Genomic DNA, 26,647 nt, shown 5'->3' with positions numbered 1-26,647 from the left:
TTCAACAAACTCCGGTTCCAGGTGCTTAGCCAGTGACTGCCACCAGTTCAGTGGTCTGATTTTTTTTTTTTTTAAATAAAGTTTGGCAAACATCTACTGCTTGATTTTTCTGAATTTAAGTTACATGCTTTTAATATATTGTGATAACCTATGCTAAAGCCTAAAGTTACTACTGTACATCTTTTTAAAAAAATATTAAGTTTTTAATCCACCCTGTCTAGCATTAAGATATTAGCACTTTCCCTGTCTATCCTCATGCCCAATTCTAACATTTGGGAAATGGTCCTTAAAAGGTTAATGAACAGTAGCACTCTCCTCTGGAGCTTGAAAAGTTTAGACATCTAAGGCCATGTCTACACTACATGGACTATAGCAGCATAGCTACAGCACAGCTACACTGGCATAATCCTGTAGTGTGGACAAAGCCTACAGCGACAAAAGGGGTTTTCTGTTGCTGTAGAAACACTGCCTCCCCAGGCAATAGCTAGGTCAGTGGAAGCATGGAGGTGTCCCTAAACCTGTGACTGCTAGAAGCTGGGATTGGCCAACAGGTGATGAATCACTCGATCAACTGCCCCGTCCTATTCACTCCCTCTGAAGCATCTGGCACCAGCCACTGTCTGAAGACAGGATACTGATCTAGATGGACCATTGATCTGGCCCACATGGCTGTTCTTCTGCATTCTCTCATTGACCTAGCTATGTTTGCACTGGGAGTTAGGTCGGCATAGCTAAGGTGCTCAGGGATGTGGATTTTTTACACCACAGCTATGCTGACCTAAGTTTTCAGTGTAGACCAGGCCTAAGCTGGAGGCAAGTATGACAGTTTACCGCAGTAGAGTGCAAGGACAGCAACCTGGTGATAAGCTCAACGCAGGAATCCTGATCATCCACCTTCCTCTTCCCATTTCAGAACTTTACTTCTGGCTCGTAGGTGCCAGGTAAATTTGAAGCTGCTTTGGTTTACTGGGACTATTTCCATCTTCATTTCCCTCCAGCCCACTCTGCTCATCTCCTTTCTCCATTCTTGGCATTTGACACTTTCTGCTTTGTTACTGTGCTATCTATAACATCCCCAGCTTTGCCACAGCAGGATGGAACAAGGGCAACTCCTGTAAGTTTGCCTCAGTTGTTCCTGCTTGGAAAAATCACTGCTATTCCTGCAATTGACAAGTGACTCTTACGTCCAGGCCTTGTCAAGCAGCTTCTCCACTGGCAAATCAAGGCAGGGCTTTGAAGATTAGCTTAAAATGTAAGTTAAGCTATATAACTGTTTCAATAAAAACCGAGTCAGATGTTTGTTCAACATATGAACTATGAGTAGCTTTACAAGCATGAACAACAAAAGTTTGAAAATATTTTACTAGGTTAACTAATAGGTTCTTTAAAAAGCTAGTTTCTTAGGGGGAAGAGCACATTCCCATCTCCTATGGGATAGGAGTTTGTCTCAGGTTCTAAGTACTAGATGTACTTTATTCTACTATGACTACTACAGGGAAATGTGCAAACTACATGCTGAAAAGGAAGATGTACTGCAGCTCTTGGATTTCTGTTTTGCAACCACAGGACATTATCAAGACAAAACAGACTACAATTTCAAGTTTGAAACACGTTAGCAATCGTCTGACTTAATAAACTTCCAATCATACCTGTATTTAAGTTTAGACTAGATCCTGAAGATCCAGAAGAGATGAGTCTTGTGTTGCCATTGTTTTAATGCTTTAGACCAAGCATTAAATCTAATTCTTAACACTAAAGACAGTAATACAGAGGAAATCAAGGTGAAATAACTCTGCTTAAGTGCAGTTGTGCTTTATCAATATGTAAAAATATCTATAACTGACAAATTTTAGTAGACTGAATATGGCACTAGAGCAGTGATTTTTAAATTTTTTCTACCGCATACCCCCATCTGAGATAGGGTCAAAATATACCTATGATTAGATTGCCAAGTCTTACTAAATAAAATGCGTTGTCCGCTATTACAGGATTTTTCTTCCATACTCCCTGCCGAGAGCTCGGGTACCCCAGTTTGAAAACCACTGTACAAGAGCAATTCTTGCTCCCACAACAGCTCTGCCACTGATTTACTGCCTGCCGTGGGCAAGTCACTTAGCTTTTTAATCTTAGCTGAACACCTATGAGGTGTTCTACCTCACAGGAGAGCATAAGTATTTGTTCAGCACTTTAAAACACAGCAGAATATACATACTGCACTTAACACATTTGACAATTCCTACTCATTAGCAACTAGATTCTTGTCCTCTGCTCTATTAAACATGACAAGTCCATGCACCATCATCATGACTTGCAAAGATGCCAGACAGCAGAGACCAGCAACACTTCTAGGGCATCAACTGTATCTGGTATTACCTGAAAGGGAGTGCTAGTCTGGTTCCTCCCACCTTTCAAGAAAGGGGATTCATGGTTTAAGGCATTCAGATTAACAGTTTTAGAGGCTTTAGTTTTAGTTTTAGATTAACAGTTTTTGGCTCAGATTAGGACAGGATCCCTTTTAAATCCAGCCTTTACTGATCTCAGTGTTTCATTATCGTAATTCTTGCTCTTACACACACACCCTAACTAGTCTGGCATAAAATAGTTGCAGAAACCCGCTCCACACTCAAGTAGGCACAAATTGTAACTATGAGCCCGCCCTTTCATAATTTGCACTTTGAGCACCTTAGAAAGAAACAATGTATGCCTCGCCTGCCACCTACTTCATATCGTGCTCCTGCACAGTAGTGTTTTTGTGGCTGTGCCTGCAGCAGCTTGCAATCACGTAGGATTGAATGTGGATTTTACTCAAATCCTGCTGCAGTCATCCTCAGAACCCCCACTCCTGACTCTTCACTGCCTTACACCTACGATACTCATTTACATCTGTGCAGAGTGGTTGTAAAATGCTATTGTGACGCATGACCAGAAAGGGTTAAGCATCCTTCAGGATGAAGGACTCAAATTCAACCCTTAAAAACACGGGAAGATAATGTTTGTGTTTTTGTGTATTTACATATATATTGGTAAAAGTCAATAATATAATCAAACAGTCCCTGTATCCTGTTAATTCAGAGATCAAGTGAACTGTAAACACAGGAAACCACTGTATTCATCTCTCTGAAGTGTATAACAAATCATCCACAAATGGTGGAAAAACAGGCAATTGTGTTAATCTGTGTGAATAATCATCAGGTGATGCTTAGGAAATGAGGGCCTATTGTTCACTGAGGGACTCCAACCTGTCAAAGGCGGCCTGAATTGTATAAAAGATGTTTGGGTCCCAATCCTTTTTATCTCAGATCTGCTTAAGCTTCATCAGGGGAAGTCTAAGTTGCAAGATTGAGATCCCAGTTAAACTGGAACATCCTGAATAAGATATTGGACACTGGACTATGACCTATGGACTAAATTCTAAAAACTCTTTGCAACTACAAAGCTCCCCATCTAGGCTATGAACCTGAACCTCAAGAATTGAACCCATGTCTGTCTGTATAGTGATCTTTTAGCCATACTCTTTTCTTTTAATAAATTTTAGTTTAGTTAATAAGAATTGGCTGTAAGCGTGTATTTGAGTAAGATCTGGAATATTCATTAACCTGGGAGGTGATGCGTCTGATCCTTTGGGATTGGTAGAACCTTTTCTTTTATAAAATGAAAAGGATTTTCAGTAATCTTCATCATTCTTGACTTGGGTATCTGGGTGAAGGCCTGAGGCTGGGTTACCTTAAGGGAACTGTGTTGGCTTCTGGGCAACCAGTGAAGCAATAAAGAAGCTCTTTTGTGGTGGCTTGGTAAATCTAAGTATTGGAATATCCACAGGCTTTGGGGATTGTCTGCCCCATTCTTTGCAGTTCACCCTAATTGAGTGACATCAGCTGGCTCCCCTAGGACCCTGGTCACAACTATCAAATCAGAATGGTTCAAACCTGCTTAGCACAGGTGCAAACAGATTACACATTATGCTCGCTGTTTTAGGGTACGTCTACAGTACGAAATTTTGAAATTCTTCTATTTGAATTTTCAGAAGCACTTTTATTCATTCAGTCGTGTCCCCACTAAAGCATGTGAATTCGGTGGAGTGCTTCCACAGTACCGAGGCTAGCATCAAATGTCAGAGCAGTGCACTGTGGGTAGCTATCCCACAGTTCCCACCGCCCACTGGAATTCTGGGTTAAGCGCCCAGTGCATGATGGGGCTAAAACATTCTCGCAAGTGTTTCTGGATGTGTGTCGTCAGTCGCTCCTCCCGCCGTGAAAGCTATGGCAGACAATCGTTTCGCACCTTTTTGGCGTGCGGACGTCCCACTGCTTTCAGCAGACGGTGCAGTACAGTGCACCGCTTCTCTTCTTGTACTATGAATCCACCTTGCATTTCCTCTAGTCTTATCTACTCTCTCTCTTTTCCTCATCGACTGCTTCCGTTGCGAACTCTGTTCGGCCGTCACAAATCGATCAGCACAGCTTCTGCCACCAACTCTGCTCTCCCGCTCTTGCCCCACTACCGAGCTTCTCCATGTTGTCTGTTCTGGGCTCCCGCCTCTGTGAAAGCTACAGAAGACAACCATTTTCCACCTTTTTTCGGCTACTGTGAACTGAACAGCACCTCTTCCGCTGCCACTCTGCTTTCCTACCTTTCTTGCCCTTTTTCCAGGATTACCCGTGCAGGTGCCATAGCGTGGCAAGCATGGAGCCCGCTCAGATCTCCATTGCGGTTTTGACCATTGTAAATACCTCGCGCGTTATCCAGCAGTACGTGCAGTACCTGCACAACTAGGCGAGGAAGGGACGACAGCGCGATTACAATAGTGATGAGGACAGGGACACAGACGTTCCTTGAAGCACTGCATGTGGCGATTGGGAGATCATGGTGGTGTTGGGCCAGGTTCATGCCGTGGAATGTTGATTCTGGGCCCGGGAAACAAGCACAGACTGGTGAGACCACATAGCATTGCAGATATGGGATGATTCCCAGTGGCTGCGAAACTTTCGTATGTGTAGGGCTACTTTCATGGAACTTTGAGACTTGCTGTCCCCTGCCCTGAAGCGCAAAAAGACACCAAAATGAGAGAAGCCCTCACAGTTGAGAAGTGAGTGGCCATAGCCCTGTGGAAGCTTGTAACACCCGACAGCTACTGGTCAGTCTGGAATCAGTTTGGAGTGGGCAAATCTATTGTGGGGGCTGCTGTGCTGCAAGTAGCCAATGCAATCACTGAGCTGCTGCTATCCAGGGTAGCGACTCTGGGAAATGTGCAGACCACTGGGGATGGCTTTAATGCGCTGGGGTTCCCTAACTGCGGCGGGGCAATAGACAGAACGCATATCCCTATCTTGGCCCCGGAACACCAGGGCAGCCAGTACGTAAACTGCAAGGGGTACTTTTCCATGGTGCTGCAAGCACTGGTGGATCACAAGGGACGTTTCACTGACAAACGTGGGATGGCCAGGAAAGGTGCATGACGCTCTCATCTTCAGGAACTCTGGTCTGTTTGAACAGCTGCAGGAAAAGACTTACTTCCCAGACCAGAAAATTACTGTTGGGGATGTTGAAATGCCTATAGTTAACCTTGGGGACCCAGCCTACTCCTTAATGCCGTGGTTCATGAAGCCGTACACAGGCACCCTGGACAGTAGTAAGGAGCAGTTCAACTATAAGCTGAGCAAGTGCAGAATGGTGGTAGAATGTGCTTTTGAACGTTTGAAAGCACGCTGGCGCAGTTTACTGACTTGGTTAGATCTCAGCACAACGAATATTCTAACTGTAATTGCTGCCTCTTTTGTGCTCCACAATATCTGTGAAAGTAAGGGGGAGACATTTATGGTGGGGTAGGAGGTTGAGGCAACTCGCCTGGCAGCCAGTTTCACACAGCCAGACAACAGGGCGATTAGAAGAGTGCAGCAGGGTGCGCTGTGCATCAGAGAAGCTCTGAAAGCCAGTTTGATGACTGGCCAGGGTATGGTGTGACAGTTGTGTTTGTTTCTCTTGAAGTTACCCGCCCCCTATATATATATATATATATATATATAAATAAAAAAGGAAATAAAGTCACATTTGTTAAAAAACATTCTTTATTATTCGTTTCACAACACATTGAGAGAAATCAGAAGGTAGACTGGGGAAGGGGGGGGTGCTGGAGAAGGGAAGGACAAGTCCAGAAACCAAACCAAAATTTCGGATATGCCAGCTTTCTGCTGCTTGTGCAATCCTCTGGGGGTTGAGTGTGTGGGTCCTCATAGTCTCCCCCCCAACCCCATGTTCTTGGGCGTCTGGGTAAGGAGGCTATGGAACTTGGGGAGGAGGGAGGGCAGTTATAGAGGGGCTGCAACGGCAGTCTGTGGTCTTGCTGCCTTTCCCGCATTAGATCCACCATACAGCGGAGTATGTCAGTTTGCTCCCCCATGAGCTTGACCATAGCATCCTGCCTGCTCTCATCATGTGCGTCCCTCCTTTCTTTGTGTTCATTTAACGCTTCACGGGACTCCACAATTGTTTGCCTCCATGCATTCAGCTGGGCCCTATCAGTGAGGGAGGACTGCATGAACTAGGCGAACATGTCGTCCCGAGTTCATTTTTTTCACCTTCTAATATGGACCAGCCTGTGGGACGGAGTAGATAGGGGCCATGTTGAAACACTTGCACCTGCGGGAGGAGAAAAAGTGGGTAGTATTTTAAAAGATACATTTGGGAGAACAAAGGGGACACTTTCTCAGTGAAACATGCAATTCATAGTACACAGCACATGTTTCTTCTGTACAAGGTTGCATTTTGCTTCTTATACTGAAGTGCCTGCCACTTTGGTGTGAGTAAGCCATCACACGCAGCCAGCCAACAGAATTCAGCTTGCAGGCAGCCATGGCAAGCCCTAGGGGCCCACGGGGTTCTGCTTCTTCCGCATTCATTTCAATGCTTTCAAACTGCCAGGCCCCCTTTCCCATAGCAAGCAATGCCTGGTGGGTTTGCCATATAAAAGGAGGGCCTGCAGGTTCTCTAGGATGATCACTTCACACAACACCACCATCCCCCACACACCTCCCCCCCCATGTGGCTCTGAGCTGGGATGAGCCCTTTAAACTAAATGCGAACAGCCCAGCATGGCTGGGGTTCCCCGCACGCCTCCAATCAGGGTCTCACTCACCAGAAGTGCCTTCAGCAGGGTCATGGTCCAGGAGCCCGCTTTGGGAGTGGGGGGGAAGCTATTGAGTCCAGCATTAAGAATTAGTTCCTGGCTGGGGGGGAAAAGGATTCCCCACTTGCCACCTGTGCACTGTCCTCTTCATCCTCCAATAACTCATCCTCCTCGCTCCGTGCAACTCCCCCCTTGCAGGTGTCCATGGACAGTGGTGGCGTCACCCCACATAATTGCATGCAGCTCACAGTAGAAGCAGCATATACGGGCCTGTGACCCAGAGTACCCGTTTGGCTTTTTGGAGCATTTGCCTGAGCTCCTTGATTTTTGTACAACACTGCTCTGTGTCCCTGGAGTAGCCTCTTTCCATCATGGCTCTGGAAACTTTAGCATACGTATTTGCATTTCTTTTTTTGGAACGTAGTTCTGCCATAACAGATTCATCTCCCCCAACATTAAATGAGATCCAGTACTTCCCATTTGGACCATGCTGGAGCTAGTCTGGGAATCCAGGACTGTGGGGTCTCTTGTTATGGTGGACTCTGCATGGTCGCCTGTGATGGTGGACTATGCTGATGGTGACCGAACAGAAAATGAAATTGAGAAGTTCCTGGGGCTTTTACTGCCTACTTGGCTAGTGCATCAGAGTTGAGAGTGTTGTCCAGAGCGGTCACAAGGGATCACTCTGGGATAGATCCGGAGGCCAATAACATCAAATTGTGTCCACAGTACCTGTAACCCGGAACTGCGATCTCGATTTTAGCACTACTCCACTTGCTGAGGTGGAGTACAGAAATCAGATTAAAGAGCCCTTTAAATCGAAAAATCGGTTTGGTCATGTGGACGGAATCAGTTTTATTTTAAATTAACTCGGCTAATTCCAAAATACCTGTGTACTGTAGACCAGGCCTTAGAAATGCTTAAGTGGAATTCATTTACTCTTGAAGTCAATCCTCTGATATCTGATCTACGCCCACTACTTGGCACAGGATTGTAGAGATCCCAAGGTTTACACTCTTCCAATGGCCATTTTATCAGCACCAACGTATGGAGAGTCTTGCATAACCATTCTTCCGGATATCATGCCCGTGTTCATTTAGCTCTGCATTTTTTCCTGCAGGTTAGCCTTATTTTACATGAAGAGAGGAATAGATGAACCCTTGCTTCTGAGTGGGATCTCTCTCACGTTTCTGTACTGCTTAAAAGAGTGGGCCTGGACAACTGAGGATCCCCTTTGGTCCCTTGTTCAAGTCAAGTTACCTGTGACCAAGTTCATCAATTCAGCACCAATGACATTAAGTTCTCAGTATATAATGCCACAGTCCTCCTTAAGTTACATACATGAAGAGCTCTGTGCAGCTCAAAAGCTTGTATTGGACCAACTTCTGTTGGTGAAAGACAAGGTATTACCTCACCCACCTTGTCTCTCTGTAATACAGTACATCTAAGGCAACAGACTTTGCTTAAACACTGAGCTAGCATGCACTTAAGAATCCAGATCCACAACACCAGGACCATGCATGCCACATTTTGTCACCTTCGGTATCATGGGTTGCTTGTGTGCATTTTATTTTTTTGCAGCGAAAGATGTAGTTTGAAACTTGGAGAAAGTTCACCCTGTGCACTTAGTTTAGTGAGGTAGTTAATTTAACCTGCATAGCATCCAACATTTTCTGGTGGTTACATTAAGTTTGTCTGTTTAAATTGGTCATAAAAAGGAACTTCATTTAGAGATAAGCAAAAAGAGTGTTACAGTACTTTAGATTGACATTTTATTGTAATAGGCAAATAAGAATTGAGTTTTATCTTGTAGACTTGTGCTGCAGATGTGTAGATACTTTCAAACTCTAATATTACAGTGGCATAAATGCTGTGAACAGATGTTGCCAGAATTTACTTGGTCTGCATTTTTAGTTTTAACTATTAGTTCTGGAGTTGATCCTTCTGCCTTAAACAAAAAGCCAAGTTAGCTAAACCTTCACTGATGTAGCCACTTGACTGCATCCTCAAATTTTTTTTTTTTAACTCCAAAAAGGTCTTTCCTCAAAGATTTGATGCTCTCTGCTAGTTACCAACACGACAGAGCCCTTGAAAAACTAGATGAAAACATGGCTCTACTAAAGTCAATTGCAAAACTCAGTCTTCCACAGGGTGAAATCCTGGCTCCACCAAAGTCATTAGGAGTTTTGCCATTTGCCATTAGTTTTAGTGGAGCCAGGGTTTCACCCTATGGATCAGATTCCAGCCGACACAGACAAAGCAACGACTTCAGCAGCTTGTATTACTTTACTTCTACTTAGAATCTGGCCCTGAATTTTCAGCCGCGGCTGACATTTAAGCGTTAGCCCATTCTAGTGGTACAGTCTACTTAAAGTAGTTTCCATGCCCATGTCAAACATGCAGCACTATTGTAGCTGTCCCAAAATTACCCATCAACTACAGACAGTTCAAGAAAGCACTTCCAGATACCACTACTGTCCAAATGGTGAAGCATCTGCCAGTGAGACCGATCCCTAACCTAGTAGTCTAGAGGCTTGCTATCGCCTACTAAAAGCCAAATCAAAGAAATACCTCCATGCGAAATGGCTGGGTGGCAGGTGCTTTGGTGAAATTCAGCCACGATACACAACTGGAGAGGATGCAAACAGGAATACCATGAAGACAAGATAAATTAATGTGGGGCTACAGGCAAGTAGAGACTTTTTGTACTATTAAAGTTCTGCATTCAAAATAAATAGCTGAAAACATTTGAGGGAGGAGAGAACATAACACAGGTTTATGTTTTTTGGGGTTTCTTAACTGGTTTATTTTTAGCAATTTCAAGTTTTATGTAGATGTTCAAAAAATGAGGGTTTTCGAGACTGACTTCAAACAGCACTGCATTAAAGCATACTAGGGAACCATTAGTGTGCAGGAGTCGGTCTACGCAGACCAATACATACACGTGTTAGCGTGCTTTAAACATCACATCCCAGTCCACATTACTGTGCCATGTAGACAAGCCCCTTAAACATTTCTGGTGTTTATTCGATAAATACCAATTTCATTTTTTATATCATGGCGTTCTATTGGTTAAAACTAAAATCAGAAGTCCTAAACATAACCCACGAGGCACCCACATTAAAGGAATTATACGTACTTCATGTCTCCTTAACACGACTTTTTCTTGTAGCCAGGCACTGTAGCTGCCATTCTTAAGTGACCCAGAATGAAAAATCGTACAACCACTACACTATTGATAAATACTTTGGTTTAATACTTGAAATATCTCTATGTAGTGAGAGGACATGGAAACAAACTTGCTTTTGGTAAACAACTAGCTGAGCACATTTACGGATCCAGACTAAGTGTGGCATAACACCTGGAAATTTAACCCCATCCCTGCTGCGCTGTCTCTGCCTCCTCACTCTGGCAATTTTCTTTTGTATCTCTGCAGCTGCCTCTGCCATCAGCTGTTCCACAGAGGAGTTTCTCTTTAGCCACGCTGCCAACACCATGCCTTCAGCTGCATGAGGTCACTGTCCTATTCCCAGCCTTGAAGCAGTCTTGCATCACTTGTGACAGCAGGTTGTAGCTTTACCCAATAGAGAGTTGAGAGAATTAATTGCACATACAAGCTGTGCGTTCTCAGTGTTCAGAAGTCAAGAGTTGGGCTCTCTGGTTAATGAGACCTTGTGAGTTTCAATTCATATGAGATAGTTTTAATATACAGTGAACTAAGCCTCAGAAGGATTAACAGCTGAATAGCTGAAAGTTAGCAGGGATTTTTTTTTTTAAATGACAGTCATTTTATTCATTTTTTTCTGAATCCTTCAGATTAGTCTCAGGATTGGATGCTTTGCTGTTCGCACGAAACATCCTAGTATGTACTGGCAACTGTATCAAAAATATCTATTGATCCTCATTCAGAAAAAGAGCTCAGGGAATCTTAGAAGTACCCCATTAAGCTTCCATATTTGTAGTCATCAGGGCATAGGCCCTAACACTACAGCTACTAAAAGGCAACGCTTCCACCTACACTAGGGCAACTCCACCATACCATCCAGTAAAAGGCAGTGGTACTTAAGCGTTATGGGAGGTTGCAAAGACAAGTGAAACATCAAGAAAAGAACTGCACAGTCCACATTTTTAAAAGCCTGAAGGAGCCACAGAACGTTGAAAAACCAACTTTCTGCCTCAACTCCACCCCAACGCAGACTTCCCATTCAAGCACTTCAGTGATGACATCAGATCAGTACAAGTACATGCAATGACTCGTTATGCAGCTGTGGGGCAATAACCCTGAAGACACTCAGTGAAATCCCTACTTGTGTATAGTTATCCAGTTTCCCCCAAAAGAAACCTTTCTACCTTTAAGGCTTTTTACTAACGTCAACCAGCAGTTTAGAGACTGCCACACTAAGACCACTCTTGTTGCTTCTAAACAATAACTCAGTATAAATGTGTAAGAAGTCATTTGATACAATTAATTTTGCATACCATTGGGTACACTTACCATCCAGGAAGGGAATACAGAAACAACGAGGGAGGTGAATGCTAATTAGTTTTGGACTGGAAAGAAGTTAAGAGACTGAATTTCTTCAGCAAGAATAAGCCAGTGTGTTGTGGGGAAGGCACTCCTTGATAAACAGTTCCTTGCATATTCACTTTTCAGCTGGTTTGTGTCCCAAATGCAAATTTATGAAATTCATCCATCCCATGCTCTGGGCATTCATTCACTGTTCCGAGCATGGAGAGGGGGTCATGCATATGCTCTTCCCCAGGCTTTATAACACAGCATTCAATATTAACAGCAGCAAAGTGGAAGCGGCATGTGCGCGCAGACAGGAAGGAGGTGGAGTGGACCAGAGATTCTGTAGTAGTGTTCTTCAGGCCACCCAACTCTCCCTTAAACAAGGACCGAAAATTTTATTTAAGCAAGACTTAAAAAATCCCATTTAAGGGGTCCTCTCAGAACCCTGGCTCATCCAAACAAGCCAATGTTTTTAAAAAAGTAAATGGATAGTATTCCTTTTGGATACTGAGTAGCCACCGAGGACAGTTCTTGGAGACAAAGGTGACCAGCTTCCAACTCTTTCAAGACAAAAGAGGGAAAAGGGTGTCCATTTAAACATTAAAACTGAATGCTAAGATTCTGGCAAAAGAGAATGGCCAAAGCCTGGTGACCACAGAACAGATGACCTAAAGGTCCACACCAATCACCATGTTAAGATTGACTCTGGAAAGATGTGACAGCCACAATCAGGTTTGAAACACCCTGAAACCATAACAAGAGCAGAGGTAAAGCAGAAATGCCATTCTTAATTTCAATTGTCTTTAGGCATCACGTCAAGTTATGCATTACACACAGGAGTTTGTCCCCTCTAATATTAACAAGTCTTACAATGGGTTCCTTCCCTTTTTGGAAAGATGGCCACCAGCTGAAAGCAATGTACCCTCAGTTACAGAGACCCTGGCTGCCAGAGATGCAAGAAACCTTGGCTCGCCAGAATCAAGCAAGAGTTCAATCACTTAGTCAACAACCTCACATGGGTTTAAAGGGGTTTTGTTTGGAATCTCTAACAAAATATTTTATGTTAGGTTTCCAATCCACTGTCTGGTATGAAAGCTTTCACAAGCTTCTCGCCTTCTTGGGGGTGGAGAAGAGGGAGTCAGAGAGAGAGAGAATCTAAGTGGCAAAGGAAATACCATTTCATATGGACTGGAATGAAATACTTGGAACAACATTAAGTTCCAAAGAACAGGCGACCTCAAGTTCATGTGAGCCAGCAAAGTATGGTATAATTGCTGAACCCTTGTTACTTTCTGAAAGCATCATGGGTACACTAACTACTCAAAATGTCAACTCAAACTCAAGCACGCTCATGCTAACACAACAATACTTTTTTTTTTTTTTAAATAGTGTTCGCTTCATAACCATGGAAATTTAGTATGTCAGCTGCTCTTCCATGACAAGTTACCGGGACCAGATGGCATTCATCCAGAAGTTCTGAAAGAACTCAAATGTGAAATTGCAGAACTATTAACTATGGTTTGTAACCTGTCCTTTAAATCAGCTACTGTACCCAATGACTGGAAGATAACTAATGTAATGCCAATATTTAAGAAGGGCTCTAGAGGTGATCCTGGCAATTACAGACCGGTATGTCTAACGTCATTAGATAAATTAGTGAGCATTAGGGCAAATTAGTTGAGATAATAGCAAAGAATAAAATTGTCAGACACATAGAAGAACAAATTGTTGCACAAAAGTCAACATGGTTTCTGAAAAGGGAGATCGTGTCTTACTAATCTATTAGAGTTCTTTGAGGGGGGTCAAACAAACATGTGGACAAGGTGGATCCAGTGGACACAGTGTACTTAGATTTCCAGAAAGCCTTTGACAAGGTCCCTCACCAAAGGCTCTAACGTAAATTAAGTTGTCATGGGATAAGAGGGAAGATCCTTTCATGGATTGAGAACTGGTTAAAAGACAGGGAACAAAGGGCAGGAATAAATGGTAAATTTTCAGAATGGAGAGTGGTGTTCCCCAAGGGTCAGTCCTAGGACCAAATCCTATTCAACTTATTCATAAATGATCTGGAGAAAGGGGTAAACAGTGAGGTGGCAAAGTTTGCAGATGATACTAAACTGCTCAAGATAGTTAAGACCAAAGCAGACTGTGAAAAACTTCAAAAAGATCTCACAAAACTAAGTGATTGGGCAACAAAATGGCAAATGAAATTTAATGTGGATAAATGTAAAGTAATGCACATTGGAAAAAATAACCCCAACTACACATACAACATGATGGGGGCTAATTTAGCTACAACTAATCAGGAGAAAGATCTTGGAGTCATCGTGGATAGTTCTCTGAAGACATCCACGCAGTGTGCAGCGGCAGTCAAAAAAGCAAATGGGATGTTAGGAATCATTAAAAAAGGGATAGAGAATAAGACCGAGAATATCTTATTGCCTTCATATAAATCCATGGCACGCCCACATCTTGAATACTGCGTACAGATGTGGTCCCCTCATCTCAAAAAAGATATACTGGCATTAGAAAAGGTTCAGAAAAGGGCAACTAAAATGACTAGGGGTTTGGCATGGGTCCCATATGAGGAGAGATTAAAAAGGCTAGGACTTTTCAGTTTGGAAAAGAGGAGACTAAGGGGGGATAGGATAGAGGTCTATAAAATCATGAGTGATGTGGAGAAAGTGAATAAGGAAAAGTTATTTACTTGTTCCCATAATATAAGAACTAGGGGCCACCAAATGAAATTAATGGGCAGCAGGTTTAACACAAATAAAAGGAAGTTGTTCTTCATTCAGCGCACAGTCAACCTGTGGAACTCCTTGCCTGAGGAGGTTGTGAAGGCTAGGACTAGAACAGGGTTTAAAAGAGAACTGGATACATTCATGGAGGTTAAGTCCATTAATTAGGCAGGATGGGTAAGGAATGGTGTCCCAACCTCTGTTTGTCAGAGGGTAGAGATGGATGGCAGGAGAGAGATCACTAGATCATTACCTGTTAGGTTCACTCCCTCTGGGGCACCTGGCATTGGCCGCTGTCGGTAGACAGGATACTGGACTGGATGGACCTTTAGTCTGACCCAAGTATGGCCGTTCTTATGACCCATTCAGAGGTGAACTATATCTAAGGCTGGTTATTATGGCACATGGGGAAAAGTCTGACTAGTATTACCATACTAATCAGTTTTTAGTGACAGAGGAAGAATCATGGCACATTTTAATTAGTATGAAGCTGCTTGTAAAAAGAACTGAACATGCTTAAAGTAGTATAAATTAAGAACCCTTATACTCCACTGCACCGGCTACAGCGAGCCTAATTTGTCAATATTCACAGAGGCTTGCTCAGCTGGCCTTCTTCTGAAGGGATCTGCATATAGAAGAGGGTAGCTTTCTTTGTTATGAACTCATGACCACGACCAATAGCCTTACTTAGGATGACATGACAGCCCAGGGAACCTCATTCCACCTGCTGAAGCCCAACAGTTGTACAAGTGCCTTTAACCGTTAATCCCTGACACTTACTAAAGCTAAAGACTAGAAATCAAGAGCACCCCCACATGACAGGAAGCTAACAGTGACTAACAGATACTTCCTCTTATTCTTTTCTTTTGGAAAATCTGAGTACTTTACACTTGAGAATATTACCTGTTCTACCCAAACCCCAAGTAAACTCAACAAGGAATGCTGCCTGATTTATGTAAACAGAGAATCATTAAGATACCAAGTTTAAAAACTAATTGACAGTTTTAGTCGTTTCCTCATAGTCTTTATGGAAGTATATTCCTTGAAGGCAGAACAAAAGATCCATGGCAGTGATGAGGTGTCTCACTATATCAGACCTTGATTTAAGAACCACAAAAGAAAATCAGAATACTTAGCTTTTGGCTACCAATATCCACTGGGTTTATGATCAAACTGCAGAAAGTTCTAGTTTGTTTGAAATTTTGCACTGCATTTTCTCAGATACTGGTTTACATTCATTGCCGCCACCTCCCTCCTGCACCTGTTCACTCTCTAAAGTCATTTTATTGCCTTGAGAGAATTCGTTTGTGCTTTATGAAGCACATCAAGTCCTTGGATAAATATCAGGTCTTGAAAACCTTTTGTCCATAGCAAGTAACAGACCTCCAGCTCAGGAGTTGGAGAGCAGCAGCAGCTTGAAACAAACATGATCTTGGTCAGTTTCACTGCTTCCCAACAAAACAGCCCTAAAGTTGAGCCACCTAATTCATTTCACTCTACTGCTCCTTGTCACTTCAAGAAAAAGATCTCAGCAAGAGGAGTCTCTCCACTTCTCTATCCAGTGCACCAAATAGCAGAAGAATGGATTTTTTACTGATGCTGAGGAAATACATTGTGAGAATTACAAATGACTAAACAAAAGACTCCCTCAATATTGCTATTTTTTGTTCAAAAATGCTGTTAGACTGCATTAACAGCAGTGGTGAAACTGACCAGGATTGAACCATTTTCACTCTTCCACATCTAGGAAAGCTTTGAGTGGCAGTAGAGAGAAGGGATCTGAAGACATCCAAAAATGCATGGGTAGGGAGGAAGAGATATGAAAGTCCAGGTAAAGGAGTATTCTGAAGAGAAGCAAAGCAGAAAGACAAAGAAGGCTGTAAGATTCCCCCTAGTGTGACCTAGTATGAAAAATGCAAATGTTTGTTTATTATTGTCATTGTATGCAACCTCTAGTGGGGAGACGTGATTAAATGTTAAATTCTGGGACCCAATGTGCCAGACAAGAATGAACATTTGAGTGGGTTTCCCAGGACATACTTGGGAGGAGGTAAATGCAAATTCCCACCTTCAGACCCAACCTTTTGAAGCTATGCTTGAGGAGAAATCCATTGTGTACGGATTACATGTTTCCAGGGATCCAAGATTGAAGGCCCAAACTGTATAAAGGAAGGACTCTGATTCACGATGGGTTTCTGTTCTGAGCAAAAGGTGTTATGAACTTGTAACAAGAGGAAAATCCTCTATGTGGGGTTGAAGGATTGACTCCTACCAGAGTCCTTGTGGGACAATCTCTGGTAAGATTACCATGCATGTAGGTTCTTTATCGTTTTACTATGTTTTCTCTGTAATGCTTTCACCTTAAGAATAAACATGCTTGCTTAGAAAGAGCTGTGTGGTACCTTATAGCTATGGGCAATTATGCTGTTTATAGCCTCTGAGGTGAAAGCAAAGCCGGTCTGCTTACATGGTCTGACTTGCTCGGGTACTCGCAGTGCAGGACGGCAACTGTGCAGCATGAAAAACCCTCAGCCAGCTGCAAGAGACGTGTCTTCGTCAAAGAGGCAACAACTGGGAAGACAGAAGCCTAAGAGAAGGATTCCTAGTCCCAGCAGCTGAGCCCAAGATAAACTGGATGCTTTCCCTTATCCTGCCTGACACCACCTAGGCCCTACCACAAGCAGGGTCTACAAACATGCTAGCAACACGAGGAGCAGCTTTCCTGCACTTAGAGTGGTGTACAGTAGGTCCCTCAGCAGGGTACTGGACGTTAACCTGAATGCCTCCCCCTTCAATTTTGATAACTTCTCTTGTAGGCATCATCCACAGTGCCTGTTTTGTGGCTAGTGAAACCAGGTTGGCCAAAAGCCAAGGGGCAAAATGGAGTCCTCAGTTTAAGCCAGATAAGACAAACCAACAGCAGCAAAGGTGTCAAATAATGCATGTTTCAAGATAGCATGAAGACTCAATAGGATGTGCTTTAGTGGTCCATTGGCAGGGAGTTTTCAGTTTAACGGTCTGTGTGGAAGTACGGTGTTAAGGTTGCATAAGGAATTCTGTGATCAATTTAGATTGCTGTTTCTATAGCTGTTTGTAGGACTGAGTGTTTGATAGTACATTTTTCCTTGATTTGCATTTAGCAACCTCTGTTATAACTTCACTGTTCTGGAATATGCACCAATGTGCCACCAGTATGCCAGTCAAGACTACGGCAAGGACAAAAAGGGTCTGATGGGTAGGGAAGGGAGAGCAGCATCCCGCTGACCTGTGACAGGCTCTAAGGAGAATGAGCCAACTCAGATCCACCTATGGATAGTTAATTGCCTAAACAGCTGGGCAGCGAATCATAGAACATCACAGTTGGAAGGGACCTCAGGAGGTCATCTAGTCCAACCCCCTGCTCAAAGCAGGACCGATCCCCAATTTTTGCCCCACATCCCTAAATGGCCCCCTCAAGGACTGAACTCACAAACCTGGGTTTAGTAGGCCAATGCTCAAACCACTGAGCTATCCCCTTATGAGAACTCAGTCTAGCCCCAAAACAGAGAGGTTCCTCCTCAGGGGAGCTAGTCAGGAAACTACTCGCCACGGTGTCTCCCTGGAGAACAGAGCAACAGGTCCAGAAAGAAGGTGCTCCCAAGACAAGGGACCAAAGCAGTCCAGGAGAATGAAGTGGGTGTAGAACCCCGAGGAGCTACTAGGGAGTTGCTCAGCAACACACACTGGTAGGGGAAGACTGGCATGTGGCTGAATGCCTAGCAGAAACCCAAGCTCCAGGCAGGGAATCCACCCTAAGAGTGATCAAGGTTGGTGCACTGTCATTGGAGTAACTGAGTAAAGCTTTTGGTTGTTGTGTTGTCATTTTCCATTAAGTAAGATGACCTTCTAAAGAGAGCACTTTAATACTGGAAAGCCTGCTTGGACTTGTTTATACCCAGATGAAAGAAAACAGAGGCAGGGTTCACCTGCAGCCTGCACCTGACTGCAGGGGGTACATTGGGGTGACCTCCACATCTTTACAGGGTCCATACACCAAGAAGTGATTTTATATGCATGTCATGGTGAAGCTTGTTGCAGTGATCTGCAAGAGTCTCCAGTTCTTGTAAACCAGCCATCCTTAACTGGCAGGGTGATTTGATGCAGCAAGTCCCAAGAGCAATGCTACGCTCACCTTGACAGAGCCTCCTCACTCTTGCACCCAGTCACCACCAACAGCGCCCGACTACCTGCGGAGTCTCCTTTATCTAAGGCAACATTGTCTACATCTAGCCCTGCCTTGCTATGCTGCAATGTTATTCAGGTTCAAAATCTATGAACTCTATCATAACCACTTACTGGTTTATAATATTACTGTTAGCTGAGCTACTCGTACTGAAGTGCTGCTGAGTATGGCAGCCAGGTACAGTCTTCCAAGGCAAACCCAGTGTGTTTCTTCCGTCTTGCAAATAAATCTGTAGGTTTCCCCCCAAGATGTACATGTTAAATAACTAAAGTCAGGGGAGTTCTGCTGGGAGGTAAGCAAGTGTAGAAGACTCCAGGCTTTGGCTGCTGAAGATGATGGCCAGTTTAAGATCTTGTATTTTTATGTAGAGAGATTTCCTGCCCCCATTTTATTTATGCAGCGGTGTGTGGTTACCTATTCTGTGAAATGAGCTGTTAGTACACCTGGAAAAGGATTTGAACATGGGCAAAAATCAAAGTGTCAACTAGCCACACAGTACGCAGCTTTGAACAAAGTACTTAAGGCAGACAAGCAACAGAATAGCTAGGTTTGCTGAGGCAAACATCTTGGTAGACCCTAGGACTCCAAAGCTAAAAGTCTGTCTCTACCTGAGCTATGAGCCAGGCTTTCAAGCAGACTTGTAACACAACCACATCATCTGTGGACTGGGCACAGAGAAGATCACTACTAACCCATGGGTTGTATTTACCTATTTTAATGTTATAAAAATATAGACTAACCCTCAAGAATCCCATGCACTGCTACAGACTAGGGACCGAATGGCTAGGCAGCAGTTCTGCAGAAAAGGACCTAGGGGTTACAGTGGACAAGAAGCTGGATAGGAGTCAACAGCGTGCCCTTGTTGCCAAGAAGGCCAATGGCATTTTGGGATGTATACATAGGGGCATTGCCAGCAGATCGAGGGACGTGATCGTCCCCCTCTGTTCAACATTGGTGAGGCCTCATCTGGAGTACTGTGTCCAGTTTTGGGCCCCACATTACAAGAAGGATGTGGCAAATTGGAAAACTTCCAGCGGAGGGCAACAAAAATGATTAGGGGACTGGAACACATGACTTATGAGGAGAGGCTGAGGGAACTGGGATTGTTTAGTCTGTGGAAGAGAAGAATGAGGGGGGATTTGATAGCTGCTTTCAACTACCTGAAAGGGGGTTCCAAAGAGGATGGATCTAGACTGTTCCCAGTGGTAGCTGATGACAGAACAAGGAGTGATGGTCTCAAGTTGCAGTGGGGAAGGTTTAGGTTGGATATTAGGAAAAACTTTTTTCACTAGGAGGGTGGTGAAACACTGGAATGCGTTACCTAGGGAGGTGGTAGAATCTCCTTCCTTTGAGGTTTTTAAGCTCAGGCTTGACAAAGCCCTGGCTGGGATGATTTAGTTGGGAATTGGTCCTGCTTTGAGCAGGGGGTTGGACTAGATGACGACCTGAGGTCCCTTCCAACCCGGATATTCTATGATTCAATGACAGTAGGATGGTCTGTGGCTCTATTGGGCTACCTTGCTTCTTTTTGTAGGTCTTTGCTACGTTAAAGCAAACAAATACTTCATTAGTTGGGTTGTAGAGTTTGAGTGTTGCCCCACCTGTTTTTTCCATATTACAAAATATTCCACCTGTCTGAGCAATACCAAGTGCCACCTACATGAGTGTTATTGCCCACAACTTGAGGGAATTACATGATAACAAATTAGCAGATCCTGTCTAGATAGAGAATTTTTTTTTCATGTCAGTCTACCATCAGTATTACGAATGTAAGTGCACAAAAAACAGGAAGTGAAAGAGGCTATAATTACGGCATAGCTTTCCACACGCAGATTCCACCAACATGTCTCTCAATTCCTGCAGCTGCATAAAATAGGTCGCCAAACATTCAGAAAGTGATTTTTCTTCATTTTTAGCTAGTTCAGTAAAATTATGCTCCATGCAGTTCAGGCTGCTGCCCAATTTGCCATAGCATCCAATACTGGAGTTCCATAAAGACTTAGGCAGCTCTGCCATAGCATTTAGGGTCAGTGTACCATGACCCCCTTTGTGGCTGCACTGAAATCATGCAAGGCAACAGCAGGAAAAGATGGGACCAGAAATTCAAAGGGGTTCAGAGGAAAAAAAAGACAGCTGCATAGAAGTGAAGCCTTCAGAGAAACTTACAATTCGCAGAGAGTGGGTTGCTGGCATATCAGGCTCAGAAGCTCAGTGCCTTGTCAGAAGCCTAACTATTTGGAAGCTCCTTCTTAGGGCTCATAGCAACCTCACTCAGTTATGACGCATGCCTGCTGAAAGACCCCTTCTTGTGGCAGACAGGAACCAAGATGGCCAAACACCTGTATCATCTCAGCAAAAAGAGCCACAAGAGGATTTTTGCATCTGCAGAATTCAGAGAACTTCAACTATGGTCTATAGTAACATTAGTTCACTCACCGGTGAGCTATCCACAATGAATGCTGTGGATACCGTGTGTATAAAAGAAGATCAATGGTATTCACAAAATCCTAACAAACTAGTACACGTTAACGGACGCTAAGGTTACAGGGAAGAGTTGTAATACACAGAACTTTAACTATGCCCCTTGTGCCTATGCAAACAGCTTTGGCTCTTTCACATTTAAGACTTTAGCTACACAACCATAATGGTTTAGATTTCTCTAGAAGTCATATTAAGACTACTTGCTGTCTGCTATACTGTAACCTTGATTCTGCCCCTGGTGCCTATGCATTATAATCTTACTGCTTCAGTATACATCAGTAGATGCTACTCAGATACCACGAACAGTTCCTATTTCACCTCGTGTTTTATCCTCTAAAGCCACTTCCCCTCTGAATTCCCTACTTCTCATTGTGCTCCCCTCCAAGGTGTGGCTAAAATCACCTCCTGCATTCTTTCACTTCCCTTGAGTTTGATGAAGCCAAAAAGATTTAAAAATTAGTCACCCTCACAGTCCAGGTTCTGCACAGCTCCATTCCAGAGCACAGATTGGCTCTAGATTTCTCCTTCCCCATGCCTACCAATTTACTCCTGCCTAGTCATTCCACACTTAGTATGTTTTTTCCATGTTCACCCTTAAGACTGGAACAGCCTCTATGATATTAGTCAACCACTCTTCCATATCCCTTTCTAGTATTTTTGTTCTTCCGTGAGGCCTTCCGATAAGCCAAACACTTGTTGCACAATTAAAATTTGAGCTCTTCAGGACCAATGAGAAACTTGGAAATTATTCACTCAAGCTGAGTACAGCAGGTACATAGGTACAAACCTCTCCCCAAGAACAATTTGTACTTCATGTTTACTGATGTCCTACCCACACACTGTGGTCTACTAGCGTTATGTTCTTGATCCAGGAGCAATTGTATGCTCCAAGCAGCAGTAATCTCTAGTATTTATCTATTTGTATAATGCTGCACGTACAGTTATAGTACTATAGATTACTACTAGACTATCACACTATAGCCTAATACTATTATGTAATACAGACATTTAGATACCTAGAATCAAGTAACCAGGGAGTCATCAGCGAACAAGAGACATTTGCTGAAAACTTTTAAAGCCATCCCTAAATCCATTCTTTTTATCAACTTTGTGTGTGTGGTTTTAGACACAGCTTAATGATTTCCTGTAACAATAATATTTTGGACACCTGCTTTAAGAGAAACATTCATATAGGGTTTATTAGTTTCCCCAAACTTTCCATCCCCTGAAAAGTCTATTGCTGGATTCATTAATTTAGTAAGTGAAGACAAATACATTTCTCTTAATGTAACAAATATGAAGGTGATTCAGTATTAAAATGGCATAACTGAATTTCCTGGGAGATTAAAAATGTTATCGGAGACAAGAAGTGACTGAAGCTAGACAGAACCAGGGAGATAGTTTGGACTGCTCTTATTACATGCTGCATAAATGCAGTCCCTATAAAAATTTTGCTCACAGAACCCTGAAGAATACAAAGACCACAGTCCTGAAGCCTTAAAATGCTTCCAAACACTGTCCTTCAAAAGTGAGTTTCTTACAGATAGTCAGTGTTCACTGAAAGACACTCCCGTCTGGCAGGACAGGTGGAATGATCAGGCTGAAAACTGTAGTATAGATGTACCCACCGAAAAGCAGACAATTCCCCAAGCATCACATGACTTGGATGGTTGGAAGGACTCCACCTCAGAAAAGCCTGCAAAGGCGTCACCACTCCATTACACCTAATGGGTATTGATCGATCCATCATGGCATAAGCAGCTATACAACAGTAAGCTTTAAGGTAAGTTAGGTTAGCCTCCTAGAGGCCCAATTCAGACAAAAAAGCTCATTCGACTTAAGGCACTGACAGGGTTCCTAAGTGCCCATACTGATGATCTGTTCCAAGTCTTAGTAGCCTACTCAGGGAGAACAACCAACCTTCTCTAGCTGGCTTTTTAGAAATCAAGCTATAAATTGACATTATGACAGACTGAATAGTTAGAAGAATACAGAGACTACTCCAAAGAGAGACCGATCAAGAGCCTTATAAGAATATAGTTTTATCCTGATCCTCCATGGCAAATGCAACACAGTATACTCCATTTTACTGGGACATCTCAATAAGCCTAATGAGCTCAAAGACTAAATAGTATTACTAACCTGCTTAAACAGAATCACTAATAAGTTCTGTTTGCATATGCCCTAAGTGCATCAATGGGTTAAATGGTTTTAGCAAGTTAAAAATACTGCTTTTAATAAAGATGGTTCCTACTAGAAAGTCAAGTGTTGAAACACTGAATAATAAGATGACTGCATTTTCATTCAGTACATTTTTTCTATTTTAAGTCTTTTCAGAAGGCTTCAAGAGTACAGAAGAACTCTACTGTATCAAACTGATTCTGAACCCCTTAATAGAATGACTGCATTTAAGAACTCCCAAAAGGATGTGTTGGGCTCATTTAATTAGGTAACTGGAAGCTGCATCACATACAATCAGTCATTAAGTTACTGATGACCATTCAAAAATTGAATTGTCATTTTAAAAGGGCAATTATACTTCAAGTATCTGTTGTTCACTCTTAGCTATTGCTCTCTACTTAAAGAGTTTCCGCTAACAGAAGAGCCACTGCAAATATTTAACGTCTTATCATAAAACTGCTTTGTACAACAGGAAGCAAATATGAAATTTTGATGTAATAAAGCTCGTTATTTGCCTGTCAGGAAGTGATAGGCACCAACTGTGGAAGGACAACTGAAAAAGACCTAATAGTAGTTTTCTGCAGGGAATATCAATCCAGTTGGATCACTGTACTATTACATTTCAGCATTACCTTGAATATATGCAATTTGCATCCTCTTTGCTACCACCTGGGTGCATTGCAGCTTCTTTCACTGAAAAACATCAGTATGTGTTGCTACGGAAATGAGCGCGAGGTCACAAGCCTCCTGCACAACTGGAGTTGGGGGATGGGATGGGACAAATACCAGGCATAACTAAATGTGACATCCACTGATGGAATTGAGCTCAAATTTAAGCAGTACTTTACAAGTATTGTAAGAACAAAGCTCCTCTTTTTGTTTGAGGAAGTAAGAGGCTTTAGCACAAACAGTCCCGAGTATGAATCAGTTTCTAATGGCTGAACTGCATCAACTGGAGATGCAGCATTATCCCAGATTGCTGTTTCAGTGATGGTCAATAAAAGATTCACCCTCTCCTTGATTAAATGAGAATTTTTCTTTTAAATCTAGAACTGGTGTACGTGTGCTAGCCAAGTTTTTGCAGGAATGGAAATATTGCAATAAGGCTACTCCTTGTTATGTCCTCAGCCATATTACACTCCGCTTTGAAATAGTAATAGATACATTACCCATATAAAATAAGGTTTAATACTTGCACTCATAGCAAGCAGCTGCCCTGAACTAATAACTGAAGCCATCAGTACAGAGACAGAACTGTATACAATTCATATCGCAGTAGAGAGGAACATCAGATATTAGAATCCCTGAGTACTGTCAAGCTATTATCTTATTCTGATTTTTCCATATTTCATTTGATATATCTCCTCCTTTCCCATTCTCAGTCAGGTTTTGACAACTCTGTCTATTTGAAAAATTGAAGACTATTGACAAAATGGTGCAATATAGGCACAGAGAGCTGCATCCTAGACAGACTGCGACATTCCAAGATCAGCATTCACTTTTCTTCAGCAAGGGAGGACACCCCAGCTTCTCTTAAAGGCTCAGACCTGACTAACAAGGCAAATATAAAGAACAGTTTTCCCCTTTAAAGCAACCCCTCCCTCCCTCCACCCAGTCTAGCCTCTCTGCAATATGACAAATGCAGAATCTTCTGGAATGACTTGATACTACCTCCCACGATTGCTTTGTTTGCAAGATCAGATCAGAGTGATTTCTTACTTATTGATTTCCAAATGATATCTGCATTTATTAATAAGGGACATTAAGTATCACAAATCAGATCAGTCTGATAAATGCAGTCTCTTTATTTTAAGAGTGTAAAACGAAAATAAGGCTAAATCCATAAATCTTGAAACAAATGTAATAAAAATAAACTTAAACTTAGACCATTGAAGAGACAGGTATACGCTCTTCCCAAATACAGGACAATACAGGACAGAAGACATGAAAAAGGGATGCATTAGAGAAACTGAGAGATGTTTAACAGCTACAGGGAAAGCCATGCATAAAAGTCCCTCAGTGTGATTATTTATAAATTACACACACAATCGTGAATTCCCCTGAGCAGCACCGCGACCTCTAAGAAAGCAATTTAAATGGAGCCGTGAGATCGGGTGCTAGAGACAACGTACACGTCAATCTCTAAGATGAGGTTTTTATAGGTAGGATCCAAAGATCTCAGGATCCAGAAGAAGGCTCCCTGAGACCTGCCAGGAGAAGCAGGGTAAGGGAGGTGGCAGAGGATGGAGGTGGATGTGTGTAGTGGGGGGCCGCAGACGAGCTGAGTTAATGGGAAAAGCTGGCAGGGAGCGGCACCGCCCAGCCACAAGGCAGGGCGAGAAAGGGGAAAAAGCGACCCGCGCCGGCACCGCTCCCGGGCTCCTCGGACCCCGCTGGGGAAGCCACAGCCCTCCGACCCGCCCTCCGCCCCCCCACGGGACGGAATAGCTTCGCCGTCAGCCACCCCCCCACCCCCCAGGAGCAAGGCGTGGAGGGTTCCCTCTCCGAGCCATGCCCCCCGCTGCCCCACGGCACCCCCAGACCAAACCCCGAAAACAGGGCGGGCGGGCAAGCGACCCCCCCCCCCGGCCCGGGAAGGGGTAAAAGGACCCTCGCGGGGCAGCCCCGCCCAGAAAGGGGGGTGGGGGGGTAGAAGGGAAGAGCAAAGGGGGGCACAAGCCTGGCAGGCCACTTGTGGGGGGGAGAACCCCGTTAGCGGGGGACCCCCCCCCCCAAAGCACGACCCACGCTCAGCCCTCGGGGCAGCCCCCGGCCCCCTCGGCGCCAGGCTCGGGGGCGCCCCGCCCGGGGAGGGGGGGGGGGACCGCAGCCCCAGGGGGAAGGCGGGGGCGGCCCCGCACCCAGGGGTGGCCCCGCACCCAGGGGTGCGCGCCCCGCGGGGGGGCGGGGAGGCAGGACTCACGTTCTTCATGGCGGCCGCCATGTCATCGTAGCGCTCGGCTTGCTCGGCCAGCCGGGCTTTCTGCACCAGCTGCTCGCGGTCCACCATCTTCCCGGCCGGGCGGGCGGGCGGGCGGGGCGGGGCTGGGCTCGCGGGCGGGAGAGGCGGCGGCGGGGCAGCTCCGGCTGAGGCGGCTCCGGCTCCGGCGGCGGCGGCGGCTGCACACCCGGCTGCTGTGCGCGCGCCGCCCGCGACCAGGACAACCCCGCTGCGGCCACGCCCCCTGCACGCGCGCGCCTCGCTCCGGCGCCGCCCCGGTCTCTCCCGCGCTGGGCATTGTGGGGGTTGTAGTTCTCTCCCCGCACCCGCCTTCGCGGGCCTCAGCCTGAGCCTGCAGCGCAAGACGCCATTTCCCAGCGCACCCCGCTCAGGGGCGCATTGGAGGAGTGGGAGGGCCCCTCCCTCCCCCCCAAACGCTCACAGC

The 26,647-nt window shown here is 44.2% G+C and overlaps 1 protein-coding gene across 1 annotated transcript in view; it reads right to left on the bottom strand.

The window, feature by feature from the left end:
- YWHAG (tyrosine 3-monooxygenase/tryptophan 5-monooxygenase activation protein gamma) overlaps positions 1-26,443 on the bottom strand; it is a 42,781-nt gene extending 16,338 nt beyond the window's left edge. The window contains exon 1 of the mRNA XM_073315814.1: positions 26,185-26,443. Within this exon, the coding sequence (XP_073171915.1) occupies positions 26,185-26,271 (87 nt within the window). The 5' untranslated portion in view covers positions 26,272-26,443. The remainder of the gene's footprint in view (positions 1-26,184) is intronic.
- Positions 26,444-26,647: the final 204 nt, after the last annotated feature.

The sequence above is a fragment of the Lepidochelys kempii genome, chromosome 17 (genome assembly GCF_965140265.1).
Source record: "Lepidochelys kempii isolate rLepKem1 chromosome 17, rLepKem1.hap2, whole genome shotgun sequence".
NCBI lineage: Eukaryota > Metazoa > Chordata > Testudines > Cheloniidae > Lepidochelys > Lepidochelys kempii.
Note: the sequence above shows the minus strand (reverse complement) of the source record. Positions and strands in the feature narration are given on the sequence as shown.